Raw genomic sequence first — 27,659 nt, forward strand, 5'->3', positions numbered from 1 at the left:
AATGATAGAAATGTGTATTGCCTTGCGCATGTGTCCTTAAGGACCGCCGCCGCCTTCCTGATGTGTCCACTCCCCCCAACTTCACTCTGCGAACCAAATGCTTAGACTGTGTGTACCGCCGATCATGACATATATGAGATATACTAGTGAGGCGCATCAATATTGTTAACTGGAGCACAAACGTAACTGACTGGCTTTGGGGATTACATTTTTACATGAAACGGAGATTCGGTTCACTCTAGTCATATGTGACTGGGCTAACATCTCGGTTAGGCGATGAACAGCATATATCTAACTAAAGCTGGGGCGCCAACAACCTAATACGAGGATTGATTTCCCCCATGTCTTAATTTTCAGTTTACACATAGCTGTACTAGCTAGCGTTAACTATTTTGTTCCGATGTTGAAGCATTATAATATTTCTCCTCTTTATCTCCCCCCTTAAGCGTAGCTAGATCAGTAACTAGGACTGACCTGAATCACTAAGTTCTTACTATGTTACTATATTATTATACCCGAAGAGCTGATGATCAGAATAAACAGAGATTTCTTTTTGAGAGTACCGAAACTATGTTATATAAGAAAGCGGAAACAAACAAAACACAGCACTTACCTCATATTTGATCTCAATTCCTAAACTGGTAGTATGTGTCTATCACCTCATCCTTCGAGTTATCTTGAGATACACGCTTTCTAGCCGCGCTCTGACCATTCCGTGTACCTACAGGGCGCGACGGCTGTGGCGATGACATATCGAGAACTACGTCAAATTGATCAGACACAGGGGACTGACGTTCAGTCACAAAGCGCAAGAGGCCCCATACTGCATCCCGACGCATCCTAGTCACCCGAGGGACAAGATGGGAGGGGCGAGCCTCGGCACCAACCGTGAATGTCTCCTCAGGGCCGCTCTCGGGGTGATGGATAACTACAGCCTTCGTGAATGGGGGCATCGGAATGGGTATACCGAACTTATAAGGTCCATCGATCTCCTGGACTCTAGCCTGGATCTCATCCCAGGTCGTCCGATACTGGGTGTCGAAGGTATTCGTCCACTCATCGTCAGAGCGATAGTCGGCAAGACCAGCGCACAAAGACCATAAGAAATAGTTAGTGTTGATCCATGTAGAAATACGAACTGCCCATGATCTAGAAGGAAGATTGTCCTTCTGACGAACGTCGCAGCGGATAACAGGTTGCTCAGTGGCTTCCACGACGGCAATGGGTACTCCGTAGACTGGGTGGACAGCCCTCCAGTTGTAGTTATCTGACATGATTCCCGAAAGTATTCTTTGTACCGAGGAGTAGAAAGGTAGACTTGTAGCGTAATTAGGCCAAGGGAATCGCGAAGTGTAGAGCTGGAAGACTGGAATAGTGGAGGAGTGGCGGAGAACTTGATGCATATCTACTTTTCAGAGGAAGGGGAGCTTTATATAGCTTTGGAGATCCAGGTATCGAGACTTGGAGATTGAATTCGACAACAAAGAACTCAAGGCCATAGGCCTTTGTCTTAACCCAAGAGGATGATTGAAAGGTCTATGTATAATGCACATTGTAAACGGCTCTTTGTCCCCTCAAATCCCATAAGCCACTTATGAGTTCTTTGTACAAATTCGATTCTTAATTTGGATCTGGGGATTGGATAACCTCATTATTCTTTTTCGGGTGCAGAGGGTCTTCCACAGAAGCACTACGGTGCACTGGTGGCTTGGGGCAACAAAGACAAACCCATATCCTTTTGACGATTGAAGGCGCATTCCTAGGTGCAGTGGAATATCTTTGTAATATTGAGCTGTGAGAATATTACCATCATTAGGAGCAGTCCTTGCCACGGTAGCTAATAGAGCCATGGAGTAATGTCAACGTAGTTTCTTAGATATACGTCAAAAAAAGAGGCCGACTTTTCTGATAGATTAAAGGGAAAAAACAAATAAACACATAGGCAGTGCTAAACCAAATAAATTGAAGGTGTAGAAGTAAAATTCGGATGCATTTTCGTCTTGAACTGATTTGGGAAATTCAAACCTGGCGACACTCATTGGTCCCTCTAGATAGGCGAGACCCCATGGGGCATCCCGTTGGTATCCACAAACCCCGGCATTGTACCGGAAGAGTCGGAGGTTACGGGACTTGGAGAAAGGCTTCAAAGAACAGCTCATGAGTCATAAATCAAGAGTATAAGTGAACGCCTCAGATTTCATCCCCGGAATTCGACTCACCGAGCATCTGGAACTGGCAAAGTGAAAACCCCGTGGGAAGATAGGACCACGCGTCCGCTCGGTTCCCCGAGGTTTTTGGCCAATCCCGAGCTAAGCCAATCCCGAGATAGAGGTCTGCTAACCCGAATTTAGCGATAGCAGCATTTTTGGTTTTTCTATCTTTGCCAGTCCCAGGCGAGAAGCCACAAGTCAGCAAATCTGTGGAAGGATATGGGGAGACAGCGCCGTGTGGCGTGCATATATTACGCACTCTAGAATGTTACTGTTGTAGCATTTGGAACAAACTATTCTCAATTGAGAACTAGGGCTCATGAATTCATACTCAAAATAGAAAACCCGAAGATTAGCCGGCCCCTGCACCTCTCTATTCCCTCCCTCTTGCTCGTTATGTGTCCCACCCCTGACTTCCAAAGACCTTCGAAACATGTTCGACCAGTCAATAATATGTTGTATGTCTTTGACGACTCGCATCGGTCAATTGTCGGATTTGCAGGGGTCATGTGGTATCTAATTGCATCCAATTTGTCAGTGCGGTAAGCACTAAATATTGCCCCATGCAGCGGGAGGAAACCGATATTGAAAAATGATTCAGGCTGACACTCGGCTAGCGAATCACACCCAAATGCCGCCAAGCCATGGCGCCCTCGGACCCGGAGGCTTGTTCTCTGAGAATCTCGCATTCAAGGTGCCCAGTCAACGCCGAGCCGACTGGCTTGATGCTTCTTTTGGCTTGTGGCGCACCTTAGCGTCCGAGAATTTTATGTGCATTCCCGTATGTCCGGATCATGTCATTTCCGAATGTCGGTCTAGCCGTCGAATTAGTCTTAGCGTGCTGTTGATTCCTTGAAGTGGCATATGGCATCGAATGATCAAGGGGGCGCTATATGGAAACTTGGGCTCGGGCTGCACATTTGTCGTTTGGTCCGGGGAAAGGCACTTGTGGGCCCTAACCCCAGAATGGGCGTAGGGGAAGAAAAAACTTGATGGGAAAATAGGGCCAGCGCTATATAATCCGCCTGGTTAGCCCACTTCTTTTTTCCCTTCATTGGATTCCATTTCTCTATTCTCTCGTGCCCCAGCTTTGTCTTCAAGATGGCAATCAGTCAGTCTGTGGTTGGCCGTGCCAATGCAGAGAAGCCTCATGGTCTCAAAGGCTTTATCTCAAATCCATATGTCTTCTTTACTTGTTTGTTTGCCTCACTGGGTTGTATCATGTATGGATACGATCAGGGTGTGATGGGTCCTGTTCTCGTCATGGAGAACTTCCAAAACCACTTCCCCACGTTCACGGGATCTACGATCCAGGGTTGGTTGGTGTCCGCCCTCGAGCTTGGTGCCTGGGCTGGTGCTTTGATCAACGGTGTTCTCGCAGATCGCATTTCGCGCAAGTACGCCATGATGGTTGCCGTCGTCATCTTCACCCTGGGCACTGGTCTCCAGGCCGGTGCACAGAGTCCTGCCTACTTCTTCGCCGGCAGAATCATCGGTGGTGTGGGCATCGGTATGTTCAGTATGGTCATCCCACTGTACCAAGCCGAGATTGCTCCCCCTGAGCTGCGTGGATCCCTTGTTTCCTTGCAGCAGCTGTCAATCACTATCGGCACCGCCATTTCTTTCTGGCTTGACTATGGTATGCAGTTCGTCGGCGGTAACACCTGTAATCCAGAGGGTATCGCGGACCCTTACCTGAACGGGGCGTACAATGCTGCTCAGAACAATGGCCACACCTGCATGGGCCAGAAGACCATCTCGTGGAGACTTCCTTTGGCTTTGCAGATTATCCCCGCTTGGATTCTGTTCTTCGGTCTCTTCTTCTTCCCCTTCTCGCCGCGTTGGTTGATGATGAAGCACCGCGATGAAGAGGCCAAGGAGTGTATCTCTAGACTGCGTCGCCTGCCTGTAAATGATCCACTTGTTCGCGCCGAGTACCTTGAGATCAAGGCTGCTGTCATGTTCGACGAGGAGACCGAGAGTGAGGTTGTTGGAGCTGGAGGTATCTTGGCTCCTTGGAAAGCTCTGTTTGCTCCCAACATGTTTAAGCGCCTGACGCTCGGTTGCGGTATGATGATCTTCCAGCAGTTCACTGGTATCAACGCCGTGCTCTACTATGCGCCCCAGATTTTCTCTTCGGTGAGTGACTCGTTCTTTCTCAAACTCCCTTTTGATATAGCTCCGATGAATGGTTGCTAACTCTTTTTCTTTTTCCTAGTTCGGTTTCTCGTCCACAAAGACCACCCTTCTCGCTACTGGTGTGACTGGTATCCTGCAGATTATCTTCACCCTACCCACCGTCCTTTATCTCGACAAGTTTGGCCGCAAGACTTTCCTCATTGTCGGTGCTGCCGGCATGTTCATTTGTCATATTGTTGTCGCCATTGTGGAGGGTATATATGAGCCTAAGTGGGACTTGCACGAAGGACTTGCCACCCCGCAAGGCTGGGTTGCCATTGCTTTCATCTGGCTCTTCGCTGTGAACTTTGCTTACTCCTGGGGTATGTTCACCACATTAGCAGCTCATATGTCCCATCACGCTAACACTTTCTTGAATAGGACCCGTCGCTTGGGTATTGGCTCAGGAAATTTTCCCCAACAGTCAGCGCTCCCGCGGTGTCTCCATCGTCGCTTCCACCAACTGGATGTTCAACTTCATTATCGGTCTTACCACCAAGGATATGCTGGATACAATGAAGTATGGCACCTACATCTTCTTTGCCGTCTTCAGTGCTTTGGGTGGTCTATTCATTTGGAAGTTTGCCCCTGAGACCAAGGACAAGACACTTGAGGAGTTGGATGTTTTCTTCGGTGGTGATTCGAACAGCATTGCTGAAGCTGATCGCCTGCGCATGATGCGGATCAATGAGAGCCTTGGTCTTGCCGGCGTTGAGGTGTTGGAGGATCTCAAGAATGAGAAGCACATTGATACTGACCACGTCGAGCTTGAGTCTCACACGGCTTGAGTGGCAGTGTCATGATGTGCATGAGAGGTGGGGAGATAGGCTTCAAGTGGCTGCCAAAGTAGCATATATCTAATATAAGCATCTGGATCTGTGAATCCTGACTATTCTATTTCACAGGTTCGTCCGCCTCATAAACCGGTCTCGAGCATAGCGGTGGGAAGTATTTTCCTCCTTAGTACTCTGATATAACACAATGACCATTGGACCTAAAGACGATTTTAGTGAGCATGATATTCGAGCCATCTGTAACATTCATCAAGATACCAGCTCCTAAACTAGGACAACTTCTCTGCTATCTCATGTGCCTTCCCCAATGCCTTCTTAAATTGGGTTCCCTGAGTCCTGACCAAACACATCGATAGCATCTGGAGATAATTCGATGCTCATAGCTGATTTCTGCCCTGCAACACACAAACAAAGGAACAATGTGTGCGTAGTAAAAAGTCAAACTGGCAATAGTGCTGGGTCCAGGAATATATATAGTGACTATCCCTATGCACAAGATGTACAGAGGGATGTAGTGAGATTGCTTCGGATTTTTTACAGGCGTCATATTTGCACACTGGAGCCCCCGTGGTTACTTGTGCAGGTCATTTGTATCTGAGAATACAGAGACACAAGTACAATAACTGGTAATTGCAGGGGATGGCCGATCAGGTGATGTCCAGTAAGCATATATCCAGATCACGTGCATTATAGGTCTGGGGCATTCTTTTTCCGGTCCGAAGTATATTTGCCCAATGAAATATAAATTGGAGTTTATGAAGATGAAAAATAAAGGTGAAAGGCGATAGTGATAATAAAAAGGCATAAAGAGGAAAAAAAAAGAGGGTATAAACGCGGCTTCGACGGATCAGACCGGAACAGTCAGGTAGTGGAAGATTCCCTCGTGGTACACATTGATGTTACCACTAGGCCACCCGCTGTTATTAATAGGTATAATGTTGCACTTCCTTTTCTCTCGCGTTTTCCAAAGTTTGTATGCACACTACATATGCTTTTTTATCTCAGACTTGCGTCTATGTTCAGAGTAATAGGATGAGACTACATGTAGTCAACCTTTTGATTGCATTCGCGAGACTGTTATTATTAGGATTTAAAATATAGTCTATCATATGGTGTCATAACTGAGATGTTTATCATTCAGAGAAGCGATACGTAGCTACACCTCTAGCCTCGACACTCTTTCTCTTAAATACCAAGCTACCTCCCCCATTAACGATGATCTGCGTCCTGAAAGCTAGTAGGATAGCAATGAGCATATGTTCTCGATTGAAGTAGACCCATGCCTATAAAACTCAGCGATCCTTCAACCCTTCAACTCTAGGCCGGCTGCTACTTCTGTGACTACCTCCTGGTCCGGGACTATGGGTCTCGACAGCATTCCGGGATACCAAATACCCCAGATGACCATAGATATTATCATCAACACCGAGTCAAACACATAGAGCATCCACTCATGAGTAAGTGGATATCCATCGTTCCCAGCTGCATACTCCACAACCCGGAAAATGCTCCGAATCAAGATAAGCGCACTGACAGCATAGAGCGTGCGGACTCGACTCATCCAGTTAATCTGCTCATCAAAGGTTGCCGTCGGGGGCGAGCGACGCATGCGAACCTCGAAAACAATTGATGTGACAATGAACAGACCAAACATAATGACCTGGATGACGAGACCAGCGACCACAATGTTTGAGCCCAACTTCGCATTATTCCCCGTGGCCATCAGGCCTGATGCACTGCCTTGCACAAGGAATGATACCACGTCGCCCATCACAAATATCTTGGTGAGCCAGTTGATCCGAACAAGCGAGTGTTCCTCAGCGTGCACGCTGCGTATGATTCGCCCGAGGGTCATGTATATAGAGGCTGCGAAAAGGGTAGGACCAAGGAGGAGGAAGACATTTTGAATCGCGTAAACTATCACTGAATCCGTCCTATTGTGCGCAGCGGCTCGACCGATGTAACCAATTACTTCGACTTGACGCAAAACTAGTTAGCGATGTTCGAAAAGGATGGTACTCTAGTTCACTCACAAAGTCCCCCGAGAGAAAATGCGAGGCAAAACCAAGCTTTTGTTCGGTGGAGCTTCCAAAAGTGGAATGTTGTGGCAGCAACGAAAAGAATCAAGAAGATGATTGCTGCTGGGAGCGAGGGGACATATTTCCAGAGATAGTAGCCCCCCTGTAAGGCTTAAGCTCGGCCATATTGTGTATAGAAATGGGATTTTGACAAAAATGAGAAATGAAGAGGTTTCAGTTTTTTATAGAATGTTGCTCACGGGGTTGAGAGTGGTAAAAAGAAAGTGATGCGGTGTCATGGGGAAATTTAAATATAACAGATATCACGAAAGCTGGTACAGTATCTGAGCTAAGCGTATACTTTTACGCAAAAGGGGTTTAATATTATATAATTAAATCCTTGAACAAGGCAGGGCCGATGGACATTGTATGGTGCACATATCAAAAGCGGCGGAGCCGCCGAGCGCCAAGACCTTTAACCTTAATCAAAGTGGAGACATGGTCTGTGCATACGCGTATTCCTCACATTTTCCGGACTTCACTACTCGACCTGAGGAATCATTCAAGACATGCCAAGTGGCTTCGCGAGATAGTATATGTGGGCCTAGAGTTTAGGCTTGCTACAAACCGTCTAGGCTGCAACATTTATCTCCACTGGCCGCGAGGGTCTCCAGTATACTACTAGCTTATCGGAACCGAGACTTCCGGCCCTAGCAGCATCCTTTTCTATGTCACGGCGTGGCAAAAATGGTCCGCAGAACACATAGAAAGTCTCGAAATGGCTGCATTGAATGCAAGCGCCGCCACATGAAGGTTTGTCACTCAATGACCACCTATGTGCAGCCGCTGACCCTGCTCAGTGTGACGAGAAACGACCCATATGTTCCAACTGTATCAGTTCACAGCGACACTGTGAGTTTCTGGAGCCTGTGCCCGCTGGGAAGGCATCTAGTAGCATCGGTAGCGACACTGCCACTCCATCCGCCGTTGGCTCACCGGCCGTGACATCTTCGCCCGCCCAGGAAATCAGCAATAATCCCGAAGATGCCCCCGTTAACATGCTCCACGTTGAGCTTGCTCACAATCTTTCTTCGCACGCCATGGATGCATTCAATCGTCAGAAAAGTTTCTCTAGTATCTCATTCCAGGACATCTTGCGACATGGGCTTAGTGCGCCCTATCTCATGAACGAACTTTTATCTCTGAGTGCTTTGCATCTTAGCATCACTAGACCGGAACAGCGGACTTTCTACCGACACCATTCTACTCAGCTGCAGAGTTATGCACTGAGCTCCTTCAACAGCTCATCATCACAAATCAATGATGAAAATTACGTCTCAATCTTTTTATTCGCTGGTATTCTGGGACTGCACATGCTCTGCGAGACCCTGGTATATCGAGACAATGACTTTGAGAGCTTTCTTGATCAGTTCGTTCAGTACACTATACTGCATCATGGGGTACGCACCGTCGCAGGCGGGGGAGGTGGCAACTTTTGCAACAATCAGCATTAAAACCACTTTTGGAGCTTGGTGAAAGGATACCTTCGGCGGATGCAGGCCTGGGTCCGGTTTGCCAGGTGCTTTTGGATCGTATCAAAGGTCTTGGTCACGACGACACTACCACAAGGACATACCAACAGGCTATCCAGTCTTTGCAATCCGTCATCACTGTGATGGACAGTCAAATTCCAGGGGAAACCAGCTTAGATGTTCTCATTGCATGGCCGGTCCTTGTATCTCGCGACTACATTGATCTGGTTTCGCAGAGGAAGCGCGAGGCTTTGGTTATCTTGGCGCATTTTGGTGCCCTAGTTGATACCCACAAACAGTCGTGGATATTCTGCGATGGTGGCAAGTACCTAGTTGATTCAATCAGTCAGTATCTTGGGCCCCAGTGGGAAGAATGGCTTCATTGGCCACGACAATCCATGATGGTGGCAAATTCTGTACAATAGTAATGAGATGACTATTAAGAAATGTGAATATAGTATGTATAATTACGATTTGCAAGTCTCGTATCTACTGAATGGGCTTCATTTGAAATGAAAGTCCTGCTACAAGTAGGAGTCTTAGTAAGCCTGCATAACTTGAGTATTTAGGCTAGTTGACAATGTGATATTGGAAATATAGGGGCTGTAATGTATCGCGCATACATAACAAGATCTTGCATCTCAACAAAAGGAAGAGATTGTACATTCCGGATGCTGAAGCGATATCTCAAGGGGAACAACTCATGAGAATTTCCGTGTAACAGCATCAGCGAAATTTCCAGCACTTGGATCAAAATCGATAGGGAGTCTCTGGTAATCTCCTAATTGTTCGAGTATCTTGAACAGCCACATACACTCTCATATTGCAGCATCAAATGCAATGTATTCTGCCGTCGAACTGCTTCCAGCGATGATATCTTCCTTGCCAGATGACCAGCTGACAGGGCAACCGGCGTAAAAGGAAACAAATTCTCCGGTGGGCTTCCCATCTTCACTGTCAGGTCTTACTTCGCTGGTGAACAAATTTACCTTCTAGATAGAGAGTCAGACACACGAGTAGGGCAAAAAGTGTGATGTCTCTAGCGAGCGGCTTACCATGAAGATCAATAGCAGTGCAATAAATAAGAGATGGCGGGAGAGAGTATAGATGATAGAGAGCTCTTTGAATATAAAAGCAACCGATAAAGAAGCATTCAGGAAAACTCAACGTTGAAGGACTTCTGCAAGAGTAAGAGGAGAGAGAAAGAGGAGGTCTATCGATTTCAAACTTCCACATAAAGCAAACATTGAACCCTCTATGTAGAAATGTTGGTTCATAATATTGAATATCTCAATGATAATAATTAATTAAATAGAGACCGTGGGAGAGACTTCAATTATGCCCGAACTGACAGAGCATTTGATTAATTGTCGGAAATTCAACAGCCTTGTCTTGAACGAGATGGTCAGATTGCTGTTGCTTCAATATTAGTAAAACTTTCAGTGAAATAGAGCATCAAAAGAATTTTCACTGTCTATATAAGATCAGAATCGAACAAAGAGATCTTCCTTTTCTTACACAGGAAATCTTTGTTTTATGTTCAAGATACTTCTCACCACACCACCACACAAGGGAGTTTTACATAAAACACCAGGATTCTAATGCAGCTTCAATGAAAAACCTTGAGCTTGAATTACCTGGAAAACTCAATAAAGGAGAATTGATAAACAGTATTTACCACCTTGGGAATCATGAAAATATCCAATGAAAGAAATAGTACGATTGAACAGTCAAATATCAACACTCTAGAATCCCTGCTGCCGATGCCACTTCTCTTGCCAACCCTTGAACCATGGACTATCATCCAAAGTAGATACTTCCCAATCTTTCGGAACTAACCCATTCTTCTTCTGCTCCTCTGCCCATTCCTTCAACTTCGGAAGTACAACATGCTGCACATGCCATACACTCTTATAATCCATGAGATTCTTCTTTCCCTCTGTCACAACCTTCATCACCAACTCCGGTACGCCAGGCTCATCACGGAACTCCGTGACTGGAGTAAAAAGGCCCTTGAAATTGAAAATGACTGCACCAGACAAGGGGAGACGCCTGAGAGTCTGCCAGTCCACCCGCAGGTGACACTCGTCGAGAATTAGATCAGCCCGCTGAGACAGCCGGTGCAGTTCGTGAGGGTCTCCGGGTGGCATGTACAATGGCTGTCCAATTTCCAGGCCCCATGATCCTCGCTGTATTGGTTTCTCGGTAGGCATCTTGGTGAAAAACCTAAACAGAATTCTCCCGTTAGCACTTCAATAACAATCTCCCATAGGATAGCAACCAACATACCGATCCATGGAAAACTGCATTTTCTCCTTATAATCTGGAATCGGCTCGTGGATCTCATGCAGCTGCTTCCCAACCTTCGACGCGACATTCCACCCCAGCGCTGAGCAGATCACCGCCGCACGCAGGAAATAAAATCCCGTCGTGTCGTCGCGAAGCATGATTGCAAAGTCTTCTGGGACGTTGTCTAGAAGAACTTCGAGAGGCGGCTTGGCTGTGACGTCCTGCTCGGTACCGAGGATCTTGTTTTGCAGTACGCGCTTGTCAACCAGTGTGAAGTACTGCGGGTATCGGGCGCAGATAAATTGCAAGACCATCTCCATTAACTCCTTGCATGCAAGCTCGGAGCCTGGCATGGCATCGAGGACTTCCTTACCATTCTTGGCGTAGAGCGCTTTGCGTTGGGCGATGCGGCTCTTGTATGTACTTTCGAGTTCGATCCACCAGTCTGTTTCGAGTTTGCTTAAGGCTATTTTTGAACAGAGGAGATTAGTTTCAATCATATTTGTTTCGCTTTCTATGACACATACACATGGTCTGGTGATACGCCCACCGGAATGGACGGTATGGCCGAGGCAGTGCCTTCTCGATATTGAATTCGGGATATGGGCTGGGAAGTGGAACTCCACTGAGAGTCGCATAGTCTGGGAAGTCTCCAAGCCCTTTGACTTCTGCCACTGAGAATCCCATTGGTGTATACTTGTAGCCCGGGCTGGTCGTATAGTTGGCGCTCATGGGTAGAATACTCCGACGCACTTCATCTTCGTGCACGTCGCGTCCGGGTGCCGCATGGCAATTAAGATCTGCGAGTGTGTGTCTGCGTTGGGGTGGGATCACATTGTCATAGCTAGATGGGGAAGTTGGGCTTGTTGCAGCTTTCTTCTCCGGAGAGAAAGACCGCGGTGGAGTTCTGGCAGTTGAATGTTTTCGACCACGCAGCGTAACTGTAGCCAAGATATATATGCCAAATGCCCGATTAATGATAGCATATATTCCAGTTGCAGCTAGTAGGATAAATCCAACTGGCCAGAGATTCTCCGGGATTGACAAGAAGTCCATAGCGGCTCAATCCATACGAGTTAGGGCAAGGCGGAGGTAGATAGTGCTCAGTATATGGGGCTTATATAAGGGCAGTTGCAGGGGGTAGGCTTCACAGAAGTATGTACCGAGACATGGACGGACGGGGGCCAAAGTGAATAAGTACTCTCCGGGCAAAACATGTTCAGATCTTATTGCACTTGGTTGAGGGAAGTGCCGAGCGGGGGTGAAATTCGCATCCATTCAGAGTGACAAGATGGACGCGTCAAATAGCTGCTTTGGTCGTCTCGCTCGATTGCATTTGCCATGTTGGGAGAGGAAATGCCGGTGGTCTATGCTGTTTCTGCTGTGTCGACGTCACAGGCGGTTTATTGAAAGCCGGTGTATGCTTATCATGTTACTCTTTCCAGATGTCGTTATCATATGTTCTACCTCTGCACCCATACCAATAAGGTAAGGAGATACAAGGTACATGTAGATCAGTACATAGGCAGGTTTGTCGAATTTACGACGCCTATCAGTACAAACTAGAGACGTGTGATTTGCCATTGTTCGGTGATGGTTTAGCTGCACTCACTCCCTACGCTGTTCAATCTCGATAGATACCAAGAAGAAATGTCTCGAATGAATTGATTCAAGCAAATAAGAAGAGATAAGAGCTGGGAACATGTATACCGATGGGGAAGCCCTGGTGTTACCCAAAAGGGTAAAAAAGTCCAGAGGCTTGGCGGCACATGACTGTTTGATTATGGGGGAAGTACCCGTGGACAGTGCACAGCAGCCACTTAGACAAAACTCACTATAACCTGACGTGTTAGTCTTGTCTTTTATGGTAACCTCTACCCCTTCTCCGGAGTTGTGTTTTTGTATGCTGACAATCATACTGGACTGATCAGTCTTCTAGCTCAACAGGACTGATTCGCTCATCTAGCAAATCCAAGTCCTCCAGTTGTGATCGCGGCGGCAGCTTCCAGAGACTGGTACCACAGACACGGTCTTTTGTGAGAAGATCATCGACGAATTGATCCATATATGTAAGCGTGAAGGAGTCGCGCACCCGTCGCTTCAGTTTCCGGTAATCGAGAAGTAGTGGTTCCAGGGTTTTGTAGACATCGACCGGTTCGAAGGTCAGTCGCACGTAAAAAGCCGCAAGGGCGCGCAGGTATTTGAAGTCGCCTCGATCTTTGACAAGAGCATCGTCTGGGTTTTCTGCCTCGTCGCCACTGCCGGGGTCGGTGAAGTTGAGTAGTTCGAGGATGACGTCTCGGTCAGGGCCGAGCTGGAGGAGCTTGAATGCAAGGCAAAGGAAGGGGGTGGGTTTCTCAGAGACACCATATGTTCCACCAATGCAGGTCAATTCGACTGCGCGATCACACAAAGTCGCTGCGTTCAGACCGAAGCACTGTTCCTTCCAGTAGTATGAATCAGTGATGCGATCGCGCACAGCTTTCTCGAAAAGCGTGGCTGGGTTGACGCCTCGAACCAGGGGGCCCTTGTAGCCACGGTTATCGAGGAACGTGCTGGCATCGGCACGATGAGCTGCCATTTTGGAGGTGAGGGCGGATGCGGAGGTGCCAAGGCATCGAAGAGAAGTGAAAAAGGGCTACGGCAGTTTTTTGAGACCATCGCGATGATACGGATTTGAGGGTTACCGCCTTTCTCACCGCCTTTATCCCGCCATATTTGTACAAAACAGTCTACAAGGCCTATTTTCTCATCATACATTGCTCTATCATTGGGTTTACCTTTAATTGCCAGCAGGAATCAATATGCTGTACATGTAACCATCTAGTGGACAATGACCAATCTTCAGCTAAAAATACCCGGCTTGACCAACAACCTGGAAGTGACACCGCCAAGACCGAGCTTATCGATAGTCGCGCCGGACAACGTAAACAACCTGATGTCATGAAACAAGCCTAACAATGAGACCTGTTTGGAGATTAATAGTCCAAGGTCATTATATCTTGAACATCCAGGGGGTCATGCATGTCTGAAATTTTAATTTCGTCTATTATATTCTCACTATTCAACCCATGCAGCCTCCCTTGTGGCCATGGTTCTTTTAACGTCCTCCACGGTTTCGGCCATTGTGTCGATGGGAGTGATCTGCATATTTACCATATTGCTATTTTTCTCTGGATATGTCCTGCAGCAGCAATCTGTCAAAAACATTCAGCATGCTTTGAAACCACAAGAAGCCGCCCAAATGGCCAGACACAGATCGGGCCCCGCATTCCAGAAGCCACTAAAACGAGGTCTATCAGACACGGGTTATGGGGATGATCAAGATACACCAATTGGGATCCAACCCAACTACGATGCATCAGGGAATTACGCCTATCTGCAAATGCTATCTGAACCAGATCCATCAGACATCTGCTCCGCAATCCTCTTCTTCAAACAACTCTCCACAAATGGGACAGCCGTCCAGGACCGCCTCTTCATGTACCCAGAGCAATGGGACCGAATGTCAGCTAAGAAATTGGGTCCATCTGCCACCAAAGCGTTATCAATACTACGCGCTGCCAGTGCCAAATATAATATTTGGCTCCTTCCAATCGACATGTCAGCAGCCACTGCTGCAGGCTACTCAACAACAAACAGCAAGCTCCTCCACCTGGGCCAGATCCAATTCATGCAGTACGACAGTGTTTTATATGTTCAAACACCCGGTCTACTATTAGACACTGGCAAACTGGATGATATGCTCTTGGATCGGCCTCTACCCCTCCGCCACGACAAAAATCGCCCCGAGTCGTATAACAATGAAGCGTGGATTCCTATGCCACTTCGTGCAAACCGTGAACCGGATCTCCCGCCTGTCTATCTAATTACTGTCAATAACATCGAGAATGGGAATGTTGAGGCAAGGACTCATGTTCCCAATGTTGCATTACCCGGTTTTGGTGGTCTTGTGGTTGGGCCCCAGGGAGCTGCTAGAGCGGCGAAACTCTCACATGTCGAGCAGCCTGGCTATGTCTATTTTGATAACGATCGTGATGGACATGTGAAATGGGATAACAATCCCTACTTTGGAACTTGGCGATCTCAGCAAACCGAAGTTTGTGAGGGGTTGGACTTTGACGAAATCATTCATGATGAGCAATGATCTTTTTGGTTATGTGACATGGTCTTGTGCATGTTGTAAATATGGAGGGGAACTGGCGTTGGTGTTTGTGTTTGTGACCTGCATCCATGTAGAGTAAATTTACATGGCAATCATTTCAATTTCAGGGTTCGGGCTTTTGGCTACAAATTTTTACTATCCGTTTCAGCTTAATGTTTGAAATCCTCGTAGCTTTAGATCTCAAGTCATGATATTCGTGAATTATGTGACACTATGGTTCATTATGCTTTTGCATGTCCATCGTTCATAGCTTTCCCTATTGCGGCACACCGATCTCGTAACCCAGGAGGACTTCAGTGGTATTTCCTTCCCAACCCCGATTACCGCTGGTGGAGATCATGTAACGGCACGCATTGTCGACATACAGCTGTGAGATAGTTCCAGTCCGATGACCGGGAATGATCAGGAATGGAACTGGCGAATGGCGAGAAGACTGGTCGCCTTGCTCATTTTGCAGATCATAGAGACGGAGGATATCATGAGAGGCACTGCAGAAGATGAAGGTTAGAAAAATAGTTCTGTGCTGCCTCATGGTTCTTTACTCACCAGACGAGATGACGCCCATTCGGCATGGCCTTAAGTGCTGTCACCGGCCCACTCCCCTGTGGAAATTTGAATGTTCGTTCGGCATTTCTCAAGCCCTTGTGGAGACTGTATTCCTCGACAGTGCCATTTCGGCGTCCGGCATAGATATAATTTCCATCAGGGGACCAACAAGCATTCATACACCATGGAGGAGAGTTATATGGGGTGATGCGAGCGACAGGATCAGGCTGTCGCCGGTCCCAGATTCTGATCGTTCCATCGATCGAGGCAGCCAGGAATGTGTTATCAGTCGTCACACCTTGCTGTTGTTGCGTATTTTCTGAGAAGTCTGGGGCTGATGGAGGTGTCTCGAGATCCTCTGCTTTAGGGAGTCCATTGACAACCGGCTGCACAGAGCCAGTCGGGATGTCCGCATCGTCCATTTCCATTTTCTGGACCGGCGCATCTGCATGGCTATTTGTTTTCGGCGAGAATACATCGTGCGTGCTCTGTGCACGTTCATCTGGTTGGGCAGGCATTTCATCGTCAACTTCGCCTGGTGCGTCGACATCCGGCATAGCACCATTAGCTACAGCGCGGCCAAACTCATCGTCTTCGTCTACCGCAAATACTCCACCGGATGGTTCATTACCATCCGCAGCTCCGCCATCTGCGTCGCCAAATAATGAGTCCGTTCCGCCAAAAAGTGAGTCGGCCGGGGAGCCCGCCTGCGGGTTCTCGACCGGGCCCGTGTCTCCATGATCGTGGGAGGTATCCATGAAGTTGAAACTGTCTGTACTTGGTGCAGCATAGTTTGATGCATATGTGCCATTGGTCTGCTGCGGTTCGATTGTGTCCTTGGGGACCGAAAGGCTGGACTCTGGCCGAATCTGCAGGGCAGATATTTGTCCGCCGCTGCCACCAAAAGCTCGTCTAGATTGGCCGGTATTCAGATCCCAGTCGAAGACCCGTTTATCCCAGCCCCCGGAAAGCAATGATTCTTCGTCTGATGTGAGGTTCAGTGTTGATACTGCCGAGGTATGTTGTCGAAGAAGCGCGATTTCTTTGCCCTCCTCGTGGCGCAAAGTTTGCAGACGAATGATTCCAGATTCTAACCCAGAAAGTAGCCACAATCCTTCGCTATGGCTGGCCAAAGAGTACACCGGTGACAAATGGCTACCATCCATGTTCTCCCAATATGTCATCAGGACTCCAGCTTTGACAACACTATCCACGAATGGATGCCTTTGCGCCACGGTCAACATGAGCTTGCTATTTATCGAGTCCGCCCAGTTGAACTTTCGCACGAATCCGTCCGATCCACCGGTGAAAACCCAACGCATATCCGCTGTCGCTGTAATTGCATTGATCGATGTGGCATGCGGCGCAGCGGTAGTTGGGACCACATCGTATGTTCGGGCTGTGAGGCATTCAGGGCGCACACTTGGGTGGTAAATGGAAAAGAGTTCAAATTCGGAATTGTCGCCATTGCCATTCGTGCTTTGTTGCATGCCAGGGCCCTCCGACGCCTGGCTCGCATTCGAGGGGCTATCGGGATCTTGGTCCCCATCCCCGTCTTGATCATTCTCATTGTCACCCTCGCCATCGTCGACGTCGCGCATTGTGTCATCCATATCGTTGTCGTTCTCGTTATCAGAGCTTCCGTCCTGGGAGCCTAGGGAGTCGCGAGGGTGATCAGCAAGGTTGATACCGATGAGCCGCGGGGCATTGGCACAGGCCGTTGGAACAAAGAATTGTCATACCTCCCATGTCACGGTCCTCTTCTTCCTCCGGTGAACCCATGATTACTGAGCGGTCTTGTGGCAGTCCGAGTTGTGGGGTACCTATCGTTTGCGCGCAGTAATTGAACGAGAGGAGTGGGAGATTTCGAACAAAGAGCTCCGGCGCAAACGGAAATAAGGCAAATGACGGTGAGATCGGAATTATGCTCCAGCTCCGGAGTACAAGACAGAGGAGAGGGTCGCGCGTTACGCCGCGGCTTAAAATGGACCGATATGGATCCGATGCTTGGCAGACCAATGAGCGTCAAAGGCTCTCAAGCTGTATACCACTGCAATGTGTATACAATTTAATATCACATCAATTGTATACATTCCAGTATATCCCCTGACCCTAAACACCCAATTAACGGCAAATCAGCTACCGAAAATCGCTTGAATGCCCGTTTAAGCTTCAGGGCTCTCTTTTACCAAATCCTTAGTCATCATAGTATCACGTGCGCATATCCACCTCCATTCTCAGTACTTGAATCCTAACTATATCCGCTCCTTTATGGGGAGCGGCCCGTGATGTTTATGGATATGGACGTGAGTACGATTCGTTAGAATAATAGATCGGATGGAATTTTCACCAAGGCAGTGAGGAAAACCACTATGGGGAAAGGTTATCCACTTCCCTAGGTCTTCGCACGCCGTTCGACGTGAATCAGGTGCCTAGTTGCTTAGACAAGGAAGATATAGTTGCAACTAAATTCACAATAAGTAAATATTTAGGAGCCAATTTCGAATGGCCAAAAGGCATATATATAACCCAAGATATTATCTAGATATTGGCTAGTATTCCCGCAATCCTAGCTAAGGTGTATCGCTTTGATATGCTGTCGCTTACACTGTACTTCATGCGTTGTAAACATGAGGTAGGCTAATAAGATGCCCCGCCTACCATGGCAACTAGGTAGTACTACTAGTTCTCCTATGGCGCCCCAAGGTGTGATTGGGCCAGGCCAGACCGCGCACCAATAAGCCTCAGTGGACTATAAATTGCCCTAAAATGATCCATTCCCCTTTGAAACCTTCTTTGCCTCGATGTCTGATTCTGAATCGGCTTCTACATAATTCGAAAGCAAAATGACCGCCCAAGATACAGCTCTTGGGACCATGGAAGTTCTGGAGAACATACTTCTCCACCTTGATCTCAAGTGCATCTTGACATCCGCTCAACGTGTGTGCCACCAATGGCAAGATTTGATTTCCACGTCGCCTTCCCTTCAGAAACATCTCTTTTTCCAACCCGACTGGGATCGAGAGGATAAACAACGCAATCCTTTGCTTGCCGAAATCTTCCCCGACTGGTTTCCCGACTTTCCCACACCCGCAAAAAGGCGCAAGGATCATGGCATTGAAATTGGCCCCGATGATATAAAGCCCAGCTGGAAACGTATGCTGATTCAACAACCCCCGATTCGTGATATTATTTTCTTCATGGTGAAAAGCGCTCGAGGCGGTAAATGGCTCGGAGGGCCGTATACCAAAACCGTCGAAGATTCACGGACACACTGGTTCAGCGTAACAGATCCGCTCACGATGGACGATTTCATTTATACAGTCCCTGATCTAGGTGAGGACTTAGACGAAACAATGGTCTTGTGGGATAATGAAGACCATCAAATCCCATCTGAGTTCCACGACTATTCATTCAACGACAAGGAGAGACGGTTTCTCCGGGGGGCACTGGAAGAATGTGGAATGATATTGTTGGAATATGCAGTAATGCAATGTGGAAAGGGGCTATCTGTGGTTGGAAGACGAAAGAGAAAATTTGGTACTCCTTTTTTCGAGCCACAGGTTGAGGATGCAGAAGAAGAAGAGGTTGAAGAGATTGACGATGATGAGCATGAAGTTGATGAACATGAGGAAGATGAAGATCGCGAAGATACTCAGGACATTCATCCTCAACCTCATAAGCGACCACGTAATTAGAATTGAATACAACCATCCCGTTTAGGAGATATAAAGCGTAAGGATGAGCTTGCAGAACCTCTACTTTAATTCTCATTTATCTATACATTACTGACGTCGGGCGAGGTGTGTGCTTGCTTGGTGCTAGTCCTTGATTTAGTCCTTGGCTGTCAGCGTCCCGGGAGGAAAAGGAAACATGGGATAACCCTTCGGACTAAGAAAACCGCTTTCCCATCATTGGCTGAAGCCTGGAGATACAACAGATTGCATGCCTCATCTATTGACGTGCCGACTTCCACCATCCGCATCGCTACACAGGTCGTGTTTGATACGCCCACGTCAGCGGCCTATCTTGTGTTGTTCCTAGAACTTCAACTACGGATCTCGGTACAGGAAAAGGGACACGGTGGAGATATCGGACTCGATGATTATCGTCTTTCCAAAATGCCATACATAATAGGCTGGATTGATGGCGCAAACTGTAAATCCCATGGCGATGACGCTACTCGTCTACTCGAAGCAGGGTTAATATATCGCCGCTCCAGCCCCCTCAACTTGAATTCGCTGGCTACTGATGCCACCGCTAATTTACAATTCCTTGCTACAGAGAAATGGCGGCGCATTATATTCCTGAAAGATATGGCGTTTGTCAAGTTCATATATCTAGACATTGTTGTATCGGGTTCGCCGACGAACCTCCCACAGAGGAAAAAATAAGAGAAAACCGGGTCATCGAACGCGATATTCAACTGCAAGAGGAACACAACGATTCATGTCAAAGGCTTGTCGAAGCGCTTGGTGATAAAATATTCCTTGCCGATAGTCTCGGGTTCGTCGCCTCACTGGTCACCGGCGGACCGTTACCCATTCCATGCCAGAGCCTTCATTATACATCTGAGGAAGCGAATGGAGAGCACTCTTTGCCGGAAAAGAATAGGATCATGAGTACCAGACTTACCGATGTGCTTTTGACTTTACATACGGATATTCAAACACTGAACACTCTTAATAAAGTCCTCTTAAGACGGTGTTGCGAGCCTTCAGTTAGACCCGAGCCGAACACTCTAAGTATCTTTTACCGGGAATTCCGGTCACGCAGCCACAGTCGAGATGACAAAGGCCTTGGTTTTCGTTCTTCAAATCAACCTTCCACGTTGCCTTCCCACCACGGCTCTCTAGACGAGAGCTTGGTCGATAAGGACGTTTTGAAAAACCAATGCGAAAATAATCGACCTTCGGAGCTCATAGCAATGTCTGATAGCCCTGCGAGAATTTTTCGTTTGATCAACTCCTGGAAGTTCAAGGACCTGGAAGGAGACATGATAGCGGTGATTAATGTCTCAAAGCTTTTCGCTATGAGAGTCCTGTTTAGTCGTACAACGACTTTAACTGAAAAATTAGACATGAAGGCCTGGGCTCCCTCTCAGCCAAAAGGTCTCAGTTGGGTAAATCCAAACTACTGGGTTGCTTATCAATGGGTGCCGGATGAGTGCATCGAATTCTGCATGTCAGTGGAATTTCTACGAAGTGCTTGCAAGGAGCATAGCATTGGTGAGTGACCCAGGCACCGGAAAGAGTAAATACTTACACTACAAAGGAGATTATGATTTTGATTGGCAACTTTCACTTGACGATTTGCGAGATCAACAAATGAAAAGCCTCAGTATTTAAGCTGCGCTTGATGAAGGATATATTCATTTTGACTGTATTATCATACCAATTACACCCATTCTTCCCCCTCCTCGAGTCGTACAACATGGCAGGAAGGGAGGGATGTATGCCTTATATCTACCTCCTTTTAATTTTGCGGCCGTCGTGATTCTGCCTCGGATTCTTCGTTCGTTGTTGACTACTGGTATTTCCCCATTTTGTTCCTAGTATGACGGGTTAGCGTGGGGATGAGATTGGATCGTATAGTTATGGCTTGGTCAAGTCAATTAATCAGCGACGGCATTCAGCATACATCTGCCTTGCTGCTTGTTTGTATCCGTCCCATACACTAGTACGAAACAAAAGAATGAAGAAGTAACTTTGTGAAAAAAGTGGCACTAGAATGTCATGTTGCAAAATCAGGGCTTGAATAGCCCACATGTCTTAAGACCCATAAGAAGTATAGACATTGCTAAGATAGGTTCTATTAACAAGCACTGGTTGGTCTTACTCTTACCCATACCTGGCTACCCCTCTCCTCCCCCAAAGTCCACTAGTTATGTACAACAAAATTGTCTCTTAGACAATGCTAAAGTCAAAAGTGAAATCAAACGGCTCAGCATAGCACTTGTACGGCTCAAACGCAGTAGGTCCGACAGTGGCAGAGCCAAGACCATTGTTAGCATAATCCAAATGCAAAACGGTCATATCGAGCGGCTTCAGGTCATGCGGGTGCGTGGCACTGTCCAAATCTTGAGGCATGTAACGACGGGCCGTGAAACTGAAGGCCGACTTCTCGCCTTGACTATCACTGCGACGGGCATCCAGAGTCACGCCCTTCTCTGGGTTCCCGATTTGCACCCAGCGCAGATCCTCACGGTTACCATTCTCTTGAGGGTAATCATAGTATGTGAACAAATCATCCACGGAGGACTTGTACTCGCCCATACGACACGCCTGCTTGGAGTCGGGGTAGCTCTCTCCGGGACCGCGGCCGAACCAGGAGACATCATCGAAGGTCTGTGGTAGGACGGCCATGAGGCCGATGCGCGGTAACACGGTGGGTGTGTTATCGCCAGAGAACTCGCCCTTGACTTGAAGGCGGAGTGGCGCCTTGTCATCGGCCGAGATGGTGTAGATTAGATCTGCCTGCACGCCCCAATCCCAGACCTTGGGTGCGACCCAGACCTTGTAGTGTACCTTGACGTCGCCGTTGTCGGCTTGCTGCCATGTTACATCACGGACCTGTGTGTGGACAAGGTTGACGTATGCTGCATCCCACTTGGGTCCATCGCCTGCGCTGGCCTTGTCGTTCTGTGTCTGGGCGCGGTAGAGAGATAGTTCGGGTCCACGCTGGAAGATTTCTGTTCCGTCGATATTCCATGTGAGATTTCCACGTAGGAGATCGAAGCCAAATGTCGAGGTGCCGCTCTGGACCTCGAGACGGGTTTGCTTTGGTTGAGAGATTTTGATGCTAGTATCGACCTTGCGAGCCACAGAGTTGGAGCGGCGCTGCGAGGGGGAAGCAGAAGGTCCAGCAAGGTAGGCTTGATCCCACGCGACAACATGGCCCTTCTTGGCCCATACCTTGTCCTCATCAAGCAGGAACTCGACAATGATCCATGCTTCTTTCGACAAGTCTCCCTTCTTCAGTGGAATGTCCACCTTGCGACTCTCGCCAGCCGGAATGCTTGGGAGCTCCAGTTTCTTCGGCTCTGTTGTCTTCTTGCCATCCTGAACAAGATGCCACTGGGGGCGCAGTCCGGATAGGTCGACGAAGTCGTAGTGGTTTGTGATAACCAGTTGGGTCGAATCCACGGTCAAGTTCATCGTGACGGGCTGGATGTTTTTGGCATACTCGCCCATTGAGGGCATGGGCGTGTGGTCGGAGAGAACCAGGCCATCCATGATGAAATCACCATCGTTAGGAGTGTCACCGAAGTCACCGCCGTAGGCATAGTATGACACGTTGTCTTCCTTCTTCAGGATGCCGTGGTTGTTGAACTCCCATACGAAGCCTCCCTGGACAAGGGGCTCGGCTCTGAAGAGTTCGATGTAATCCTTGAGGCCGCCAGGGCCGTTACCCATCGCACTACTCACGTTAGAATGAATAATAACAAGGGGGAGGGAGATGCTCCGAGCTCGTGGGATGGGATGAGATATTACTTACTGTGCAAACTCGCACAAGATGAACGGCTTGTCGGTCTTGTTGCCAATCTGGTCCCGGATCTCGTCCAGCGATCTGTACATGCGGCTGTACATATCGACCGTTTCACCCTCATAGTCCTGCTCGTAGTGAATAATTCGGGTGGAGTCTCTCTGCCGGATCCATTTGGCCATGGCAGCGTGATTCGTGCCGTAGCCGCACTCGTTTCCAAGCGACCAGATGATGATACCAACATGGTTCTTGTAGCGCTCTACCATCTGGATCGCTCTGTCTAAATAAGCGTCCTCCCAGTCTGGGTTACTAGAAACCTGCAGGCCGTCGCCCGTGATCTGGAAACCATGGCATTCAAGATCCGCCTCGGCAATGACATAAAAGCCAAGCTCGTCCGCGACGTCAAAGAAGGAAGGGTGGTGCGGGTAATGGGATGTTCGAATTGCGTTGATATTGGATTGTTTCATGAAGATCAGGTCCCGTCGCATGTCCTCGTAGGCAACTGTCCGTCCGGTGAGATGATTGTGCTCATGACGGTTGACACCGTACAAGATGATGGGCTTCCCATTGACATGGAAGTTGGAACCACTCATTTCAACGCGACGGAAACCAGTCTTTTGGCTGATGGTTCGTCCGCCAAACGTCAAAAGGAGGGTGTACAGGTTAGGGGTCTCAGCAGACCACAATTCCAGCTTATCACCACTAAGTTCCTTGACATATTTTTCCGATGATGAGACAGTGGCCTCGTCGACGACCTTCCCACTTGGCGACAGAAGCTTGACTTCCACATCCCCTTTCTCACCCTGGATAGTAAAGTTTGCTGTCAATGTACCGCTCTTGAAGGAGTCATCAACTTCGGGGAAGACGTCGAAATCGACAATGGACGACTTGGTGAAAGGAATCAGATAAACGTCTCTAAAGATACCGGATAGCCACCACATGTCTTGATCCTCGATATACGAGGCGTCAGACCACTGATAGACACGAGTTGCAAGGGAGTTCTTCTCCCCGGAACTGGAAAGATAGTCGGTGATGTCGAATTCGCTGGGATTGCGGCTGCCCTGGCTGTATCCAACCTGCTTGCCATTGACCCAGACATGGAAAGCACTATCCACGCCTTCATAACGCAGCCGGATCTGCTCACCATTCCAGTTCTCGGGCACGGTGAACTCGCGCCAGTAGGACCCAGTGGGGTTCACGTAGGAGACGTTGGGTGGGGTGACGGGGAACGGGTACTCAATATTGGTATAGTGAGGGTGACCGTAGCCGTTGAGCTGCCAGTGACCAGGCACTTCTAGCTCATCCCATGAGGAGACGTCGGCCGTCGCCCAGTTGGGTGCCTCAAACGGAGATTGGTCATAGTGGAACTTCCAGGTACCGTTGAGACTATGGTATTCGCTCTGTTCTCGGTCGAACGAGAGGGCTGCGTTCTCGGAACCGTAGGAATAAAAGTGCGCGCGAGGTGGCAGGGTATTGTTGTGGATGATATTTAGGTTCGTCCAGTCAGGGATGAACCCGGGGAATGACATCGCCATGGCTTCTTTTCAATGGGAAAACCAAGCTGGTGATCAGCATCGACTTGCATCTTGCCGGTTCTTATAAACATCCCCAGGAGCATCCCCCGAGGCTCGAGCCATCCCAATATTCAGAGCTTTCCAAGAGTTCCGAATGAGCCAAGAGTTCCAAGAGAGCCAAGACTCTACGGAGTAAGGTGGCTCTTTTTCCACTGTCCCAGAAGTCACCTTAGACCCACTGTGAATTAACATGATCAACTCATATACAACGTTGTAGGTTTGCCAAGCATATCCATGTAATCAATTTATCGGAAATTAATTCTTCCTCTTTCTTCCACATCATTTCATCAACGTCCTAAGGTCAAGGTATTATATTGTCACGTTAACGCTTCTTACTAAGTATCCAAGGTGAGCTCACCTAACCCTGACCTTTTCGACTATAGCTGCACGTACCAACACCCTCCCCCGTTAGCGATCAATCAGAATTTATGCCGAGCCTATAAGGTCCACCTCAAGCAGATCACTGCTTATATAGGACATTATGCCCCAGACCCCGCACGCCAAAGGGCCCAGGTACTATGGAGCCACACGATGGCGTAAGAAAGGAGAACCTGGGGGATAACACGAAATCCTTCTCCCGCGCGGGAGTGGCTTGAAACCCGGCCCCCAGCTCACCGATCTCGAATACATTTTACTGTTGCAAATTGATGTTACAAAAATGGAAGGCTACCGACGTGGCAATGTCCCTGACGATCATGCGATCGGCTATGGTCTATAGTACTACGTCATTGCACTCTTTCACACTACATGATAGACGAGCTCTCTCCTCTTTATGTTACAGAATGAGGTTACAGAATGGGTGTGGAGGTTAGACAACCTCAAGGCTCGAGCGTACGAAGGTGGGGGATACCTCAACCACTACCCAACAAGGTAATAACTCCTTTTTCCTTGGCTCTCCTCACAGTTAGCTTCGTCACATCTTTCGCCAGTTCAAGGCCTGGAGAGAAAGATGTTCAAATGCCGACATGGAGTTGTCCCGCCGACGTCAATGAAGTTTATCTCCGGAAGACGGCAGTCGGCACGCCAATAAGACCCAAGCATTGATATTGCGAGTATCCGATGCTCATCGGGAAAATTACGGTAAAACTCCGGGATGGAATCTATTCTTCCGAGTAGATACAATCATTCCATCACTAAAGATTACTATACAAGACACTCTTGCTTATATCCGGGATAATTAAAGTATGCCATCCCCGTCATCGTCATTCTCATCCTAATAGCTGTCATCGTCATCGCCTGTTGGCCTAGTGTCAATGGATCGACCTTAGTACTATTTTACACCCTCTCCTCCTCCTCCTCCTCCTCCTCTACGTTGTATGCATCCAACTCATATGTGAGCTTCGACTACCTACAGCATAGTTTGTACGAGAGTACTACCGAGTAAACCTCTACCTAGGTACAATTGATAAATTATCTAAATATCGCGTTTTCTCGTTTTTAAACGTACCTCGAGATAAGGGCTAGAAACGGGGTCTAAACGTAATCAAGAAAGTCTCGTTTTTCGGAATGGTTCTATCGTTTAGGGCCTGTCAGGCTCCAATTAAAGCCTAATGGACCCTTACCCCGGGCCCAAAACCCAGCCCGTTAGTGGGCTAGGACGGGTTGGGCTTTAGGCTTTGTGGGTCTTGTGGGTTTTGCGGGGGTCTACCCAGGTGTCCCAATCGTATTGTAGAATATCCGTCTGTTCAAGCTTCAGATCCGCAGGGGAGCACGAATTCAGACAAGTGCTTTGCCAATTCAAATGATCACGAAAGTAGACTGATCTGACATAATTCACATCAACGTGAAACAATTCAGAGCAACTCAACCTCCAGTACACAGTCACTCACTCCATTCATATCAGAATACTTGTTGACCGCTTCCTAGAAACCAATATGCATCTATCTGCCCTCATCACTATCGCTGTCGCGGCTACCACCGCCTCGGCCTGCACATTCGGCATGACTGCCATGAGCCACTATAACACAGGCGATGCAAGTGGTGGTGCCGGTTGCAAAATCTTTATTCACGACAAAGACTTGACCAAAGACAACATCGACAGCGGCAAATTCTCATTCGAAGCTGATGGGACATGCAGCAACAAGTGCGACACTGTGAAGTACAAGGGCAAGACATGGGAGTTCTGCCACTCGATGTTGAGCCCTTTAAAGCCCGACAATCCTGGTAATACTATCTCGGTTAGGCAGGTCGACAATGATGGTGATAAGCTGAATTTCCACTCGGGTGATAACAAGCATTATAGTTATGTCAATCCTTTTAGTTCGATGACGATGAACCACTTTCTCCGAAGTGGCATTTCTTGTTAGGTTGAATGAGCCTTTTGTCTATCAGATTATTGATGTACATTTTGAGGTTATGCATTGTACGGGGGTGATGAAGTTGTGTATATGGGCCGAATTGATGTTGTAATTCTCTCCGATTCGGTTGAGCTGGATCTGTCTCAGCCATCAGAAATAATGTCACACCCTGATTGTCAGAAAGATTGTACCCTAAGGAATTGAAAGTCATGAATCCCGCACAGCGACTGTGGCCTCTTTTTAAATTATCATCATATTGAAAATTACATTGCTCAAAGCCAGAAATATATATCTCGCAATCACAAAGGGACAACCCCTTCTAAACTCACCTAAGAAGCTAGATATCACCTAAACAATAAAACAGGAAGGGAAAGTCATCTCGTTCGGCCTAAAATTTAGTGCATATATAAGAGAGCCTAATCACAGATATATGATATTCTTATTATAGAAAATCCCTAAGAGGTTTGGCGATATCTATATGATCCATGGACGATGAGCCTCTTCAGATATGGATGCATGAAAATGCAAGACTACGTTTGTAGTAGTAGCAGTAAATCGGATATAACAAACA

At 47.8% G+C, this 27,659-nt stretch overlaps 11 protein-coding genes across 11 annotated transcripts; 5 read left to right on the plus strand and 6 right to left on the minus strand.

Moving 5' to 3' along the window:
- Positions 1–626: 626 nt before the first annotated feature.
- N7517_009893 (uncharacterized protein) lies at positions 627–1,274 on the minus strand (the record flags this gene model as incomplete). The annotated part of the gene is made up of 1 exon (XM_056727616.1): positions 627–1,274. One exon carries the CDS (start codon positions 1,272–1,274, stop codon positions 627–629), a length of 648 nt encoding a protein of 215 aa, XP_056576188.1.
- A 2,037-nt stretch (positions 1,275–3,311) lies between these two features.
- Positions 3,312–5,176, plus strand: N7517_009894 (sugar porter family MFS transporter; the record flags this gene model as incomplete). Its single annotated transcript, XM_056727617.1, has 3 exons — positions 3,312–4,349; positions 4,429–4,711; positions 4,770–5,176. The coding sequence occupies 3 exons, from the start codon at positions 3,312–3,314 to the stop codon at positions 5,174–5,176; spliced, it is 1,728 nt and encodes a 575-aa protein (XP_056576189.1).
- Positions 5,177–6,485: 1,309 nt separating this feature from the next.
- Positions 6,486–7,499, minus strand: N7517_009895 (RTA1 domain-containing protein; the record flags this gene model as incomplete). Its single annotated transcript, XM_056727618.1, has 3 exons — positions 6,486–7,159; positions 7,216–7,363; positions 7,461–7,499. 3 exons carry the CDS (start codon positions 7,497–7,499, stop codon positions 6,486–6,488), a joined length of 861 nt encoding a protein of 286 aa, XP_056576190.1.
- A 448-nt stretch (positions 7,500–7,947) lies between these two features.
- N7517_009896 (Zn(II)2Cys6 transcription factor domain-containing protein) lies at positions 7,948–9,157 on the plus strand (the record flags this gene model as incomplete). The annotated part of the gene is made up of 3 exons (XM_056727619.1): positions 7,948–8,013; positions 8,061–8,685; positions 8,709–9,157. 3 exons carry the CDS (start codon positions 7,948–7,950, stop codon positions 9,155–9,157), a joined length of 1,140 nt encoding a protein of 379 aa, XP_056576191.1.
- A 1,320-nt stretch (positions 9,158–10,477) lies between these two features.
- Positions 10,478–12,077, minus strand: N7517_009897 (heme-dependent oxidative N-demethylase family protein; the record flags this gene model as incomplete). The annotated part of the gene is made up of 3 exons (XM_056727620.1): positions 10,478–10,958; positions 11,022–11,487; positions 11,549–12,077. The coding sequence occupies 3 exons, from the start codon at positions 12,075–12,077 to the stop codon at positions 10,478–10,480; spliced, it is 1,476 nt and encodes a 491-aa protein (XP_056576192.1).
- Positions 12,078–12,948: 871 nt separating this feature from the next.
- On the minus strand, positions 12,949–13,602 carry N7517_009898 (PRP38 family protein; the record flags this gene model as incomplete). The annotated part of the gene is made up of 1 exon (XM_056727621.1): positions 12,949–13,602. One exon carries the CDS (start codon positions 13,600–13,602, stop codon positions 12,949–12,951), a length of 654 nt encoding a protein of 217 aa, XP_056576193.1.
- Positions 13,603–14,112: 510 nt separating this feature from the next.
- On the plus strand, positions 14,113–15,168 carry N7517_009899 (uncharacterized protein; the record flags this gene model as incomplete). The annotated part of the gene is made up of 1 exon (XM_056727622.1): positions 14,113–15,168. One exon carries the CDS (start codon positions 14,113–14,115, stop codon positions 15,166–15,168), a length of 1,056 nt encoding a protein of 351 aa, XP_056576194.1.
- A 274-nt stretch (positions 15,169–15,442) lies between these two features.
- On the minus strand, positions 15,443–17,514 carry N7517_009900 (WD40 repeat domain-containing protein; the record flags this gene model as incomplete). The annotated part of the gene is made up of 3 exons (XM_056727623.1): positions 15,443–15,674; positions 15,733–17,386; positions 17,475–17,514. The coding sequence occupies 3 exons, from the start codon at positions 17,512–17,514 to the stop codon at positions 15,443–15,445; spliced, it is 1,926 nt and encodes a 641-aa protein (XP_056576195.1).
- Positions 17,515–18,578: 1,064 nt separating this feature from the next.
- N7517_009901 (F-box protein) lies at positions 18,579–19,430 on the plus strand (the record flags this gene model as incomplete). The annotated part of the gene is made up of 1 exon (XM_056727624.1): positions 18,579–19,430. The coding sequence occupies one exon, from the start codon at positions 18,579–18,581 to the stop codon at positions 19,428–19,430; it is 852 nt and encodes a 283-aa protein (XP_056576196.1).
- Positions 19,431–21,638: 2,208 nt separating this feature from the next.
- Positions 21,639–24,752, minus strand: N7517_009902 (uncharacterized protein; the record flags this gene model as incomplete). Its single annotated transcript, XM_056727625.1, has 2 exons — positions 21,639–23,151; positions 23,230–24,752. The coding sequence occupies 2 exons, from the start codon at positions 24,750–24,752 to the stop codon at positions 21,639–21,641; spliced, it is 3,036 nt and encodes a 1,011-aa protein (XP_056576197.1).
- Positions 24,753–26,665: 1,913 nt separating this feature from the next.
- On the plus strand, positions 26,666–27,097 carry N7517_009903 (uncharacterized protein; the record flags this gene model as incomplete). The annotated part of the gene is made up of 1 exon (XM_056727626.1): positions 26,666–27,097. The coding sequence occupies one exon, from the start codon at positions 26,666–26,668 to the stop codon at positions 27,095–27,097; it is 432 nt and encodes a 143-aa protein (XP_056576198.1).
- Positions 27,098–27,659: the final 562 nt, after the last annotated feature.

This window comes from Penicillium concentricum (genome assembly GCF_028827145.1).
Source record: "Penicillium concentricum strain IBT 3081 chromosome Unknown utg000004l_segment0_segment0, whole genome shotgun sequence".
Classification (NCBI taxonomy): Eukaryota; Fungi; Ascomycota; class Eurotiomycetes; order Eurotiales; family Aspergillaceae; genus Penicillium; species Penicillium concentricum.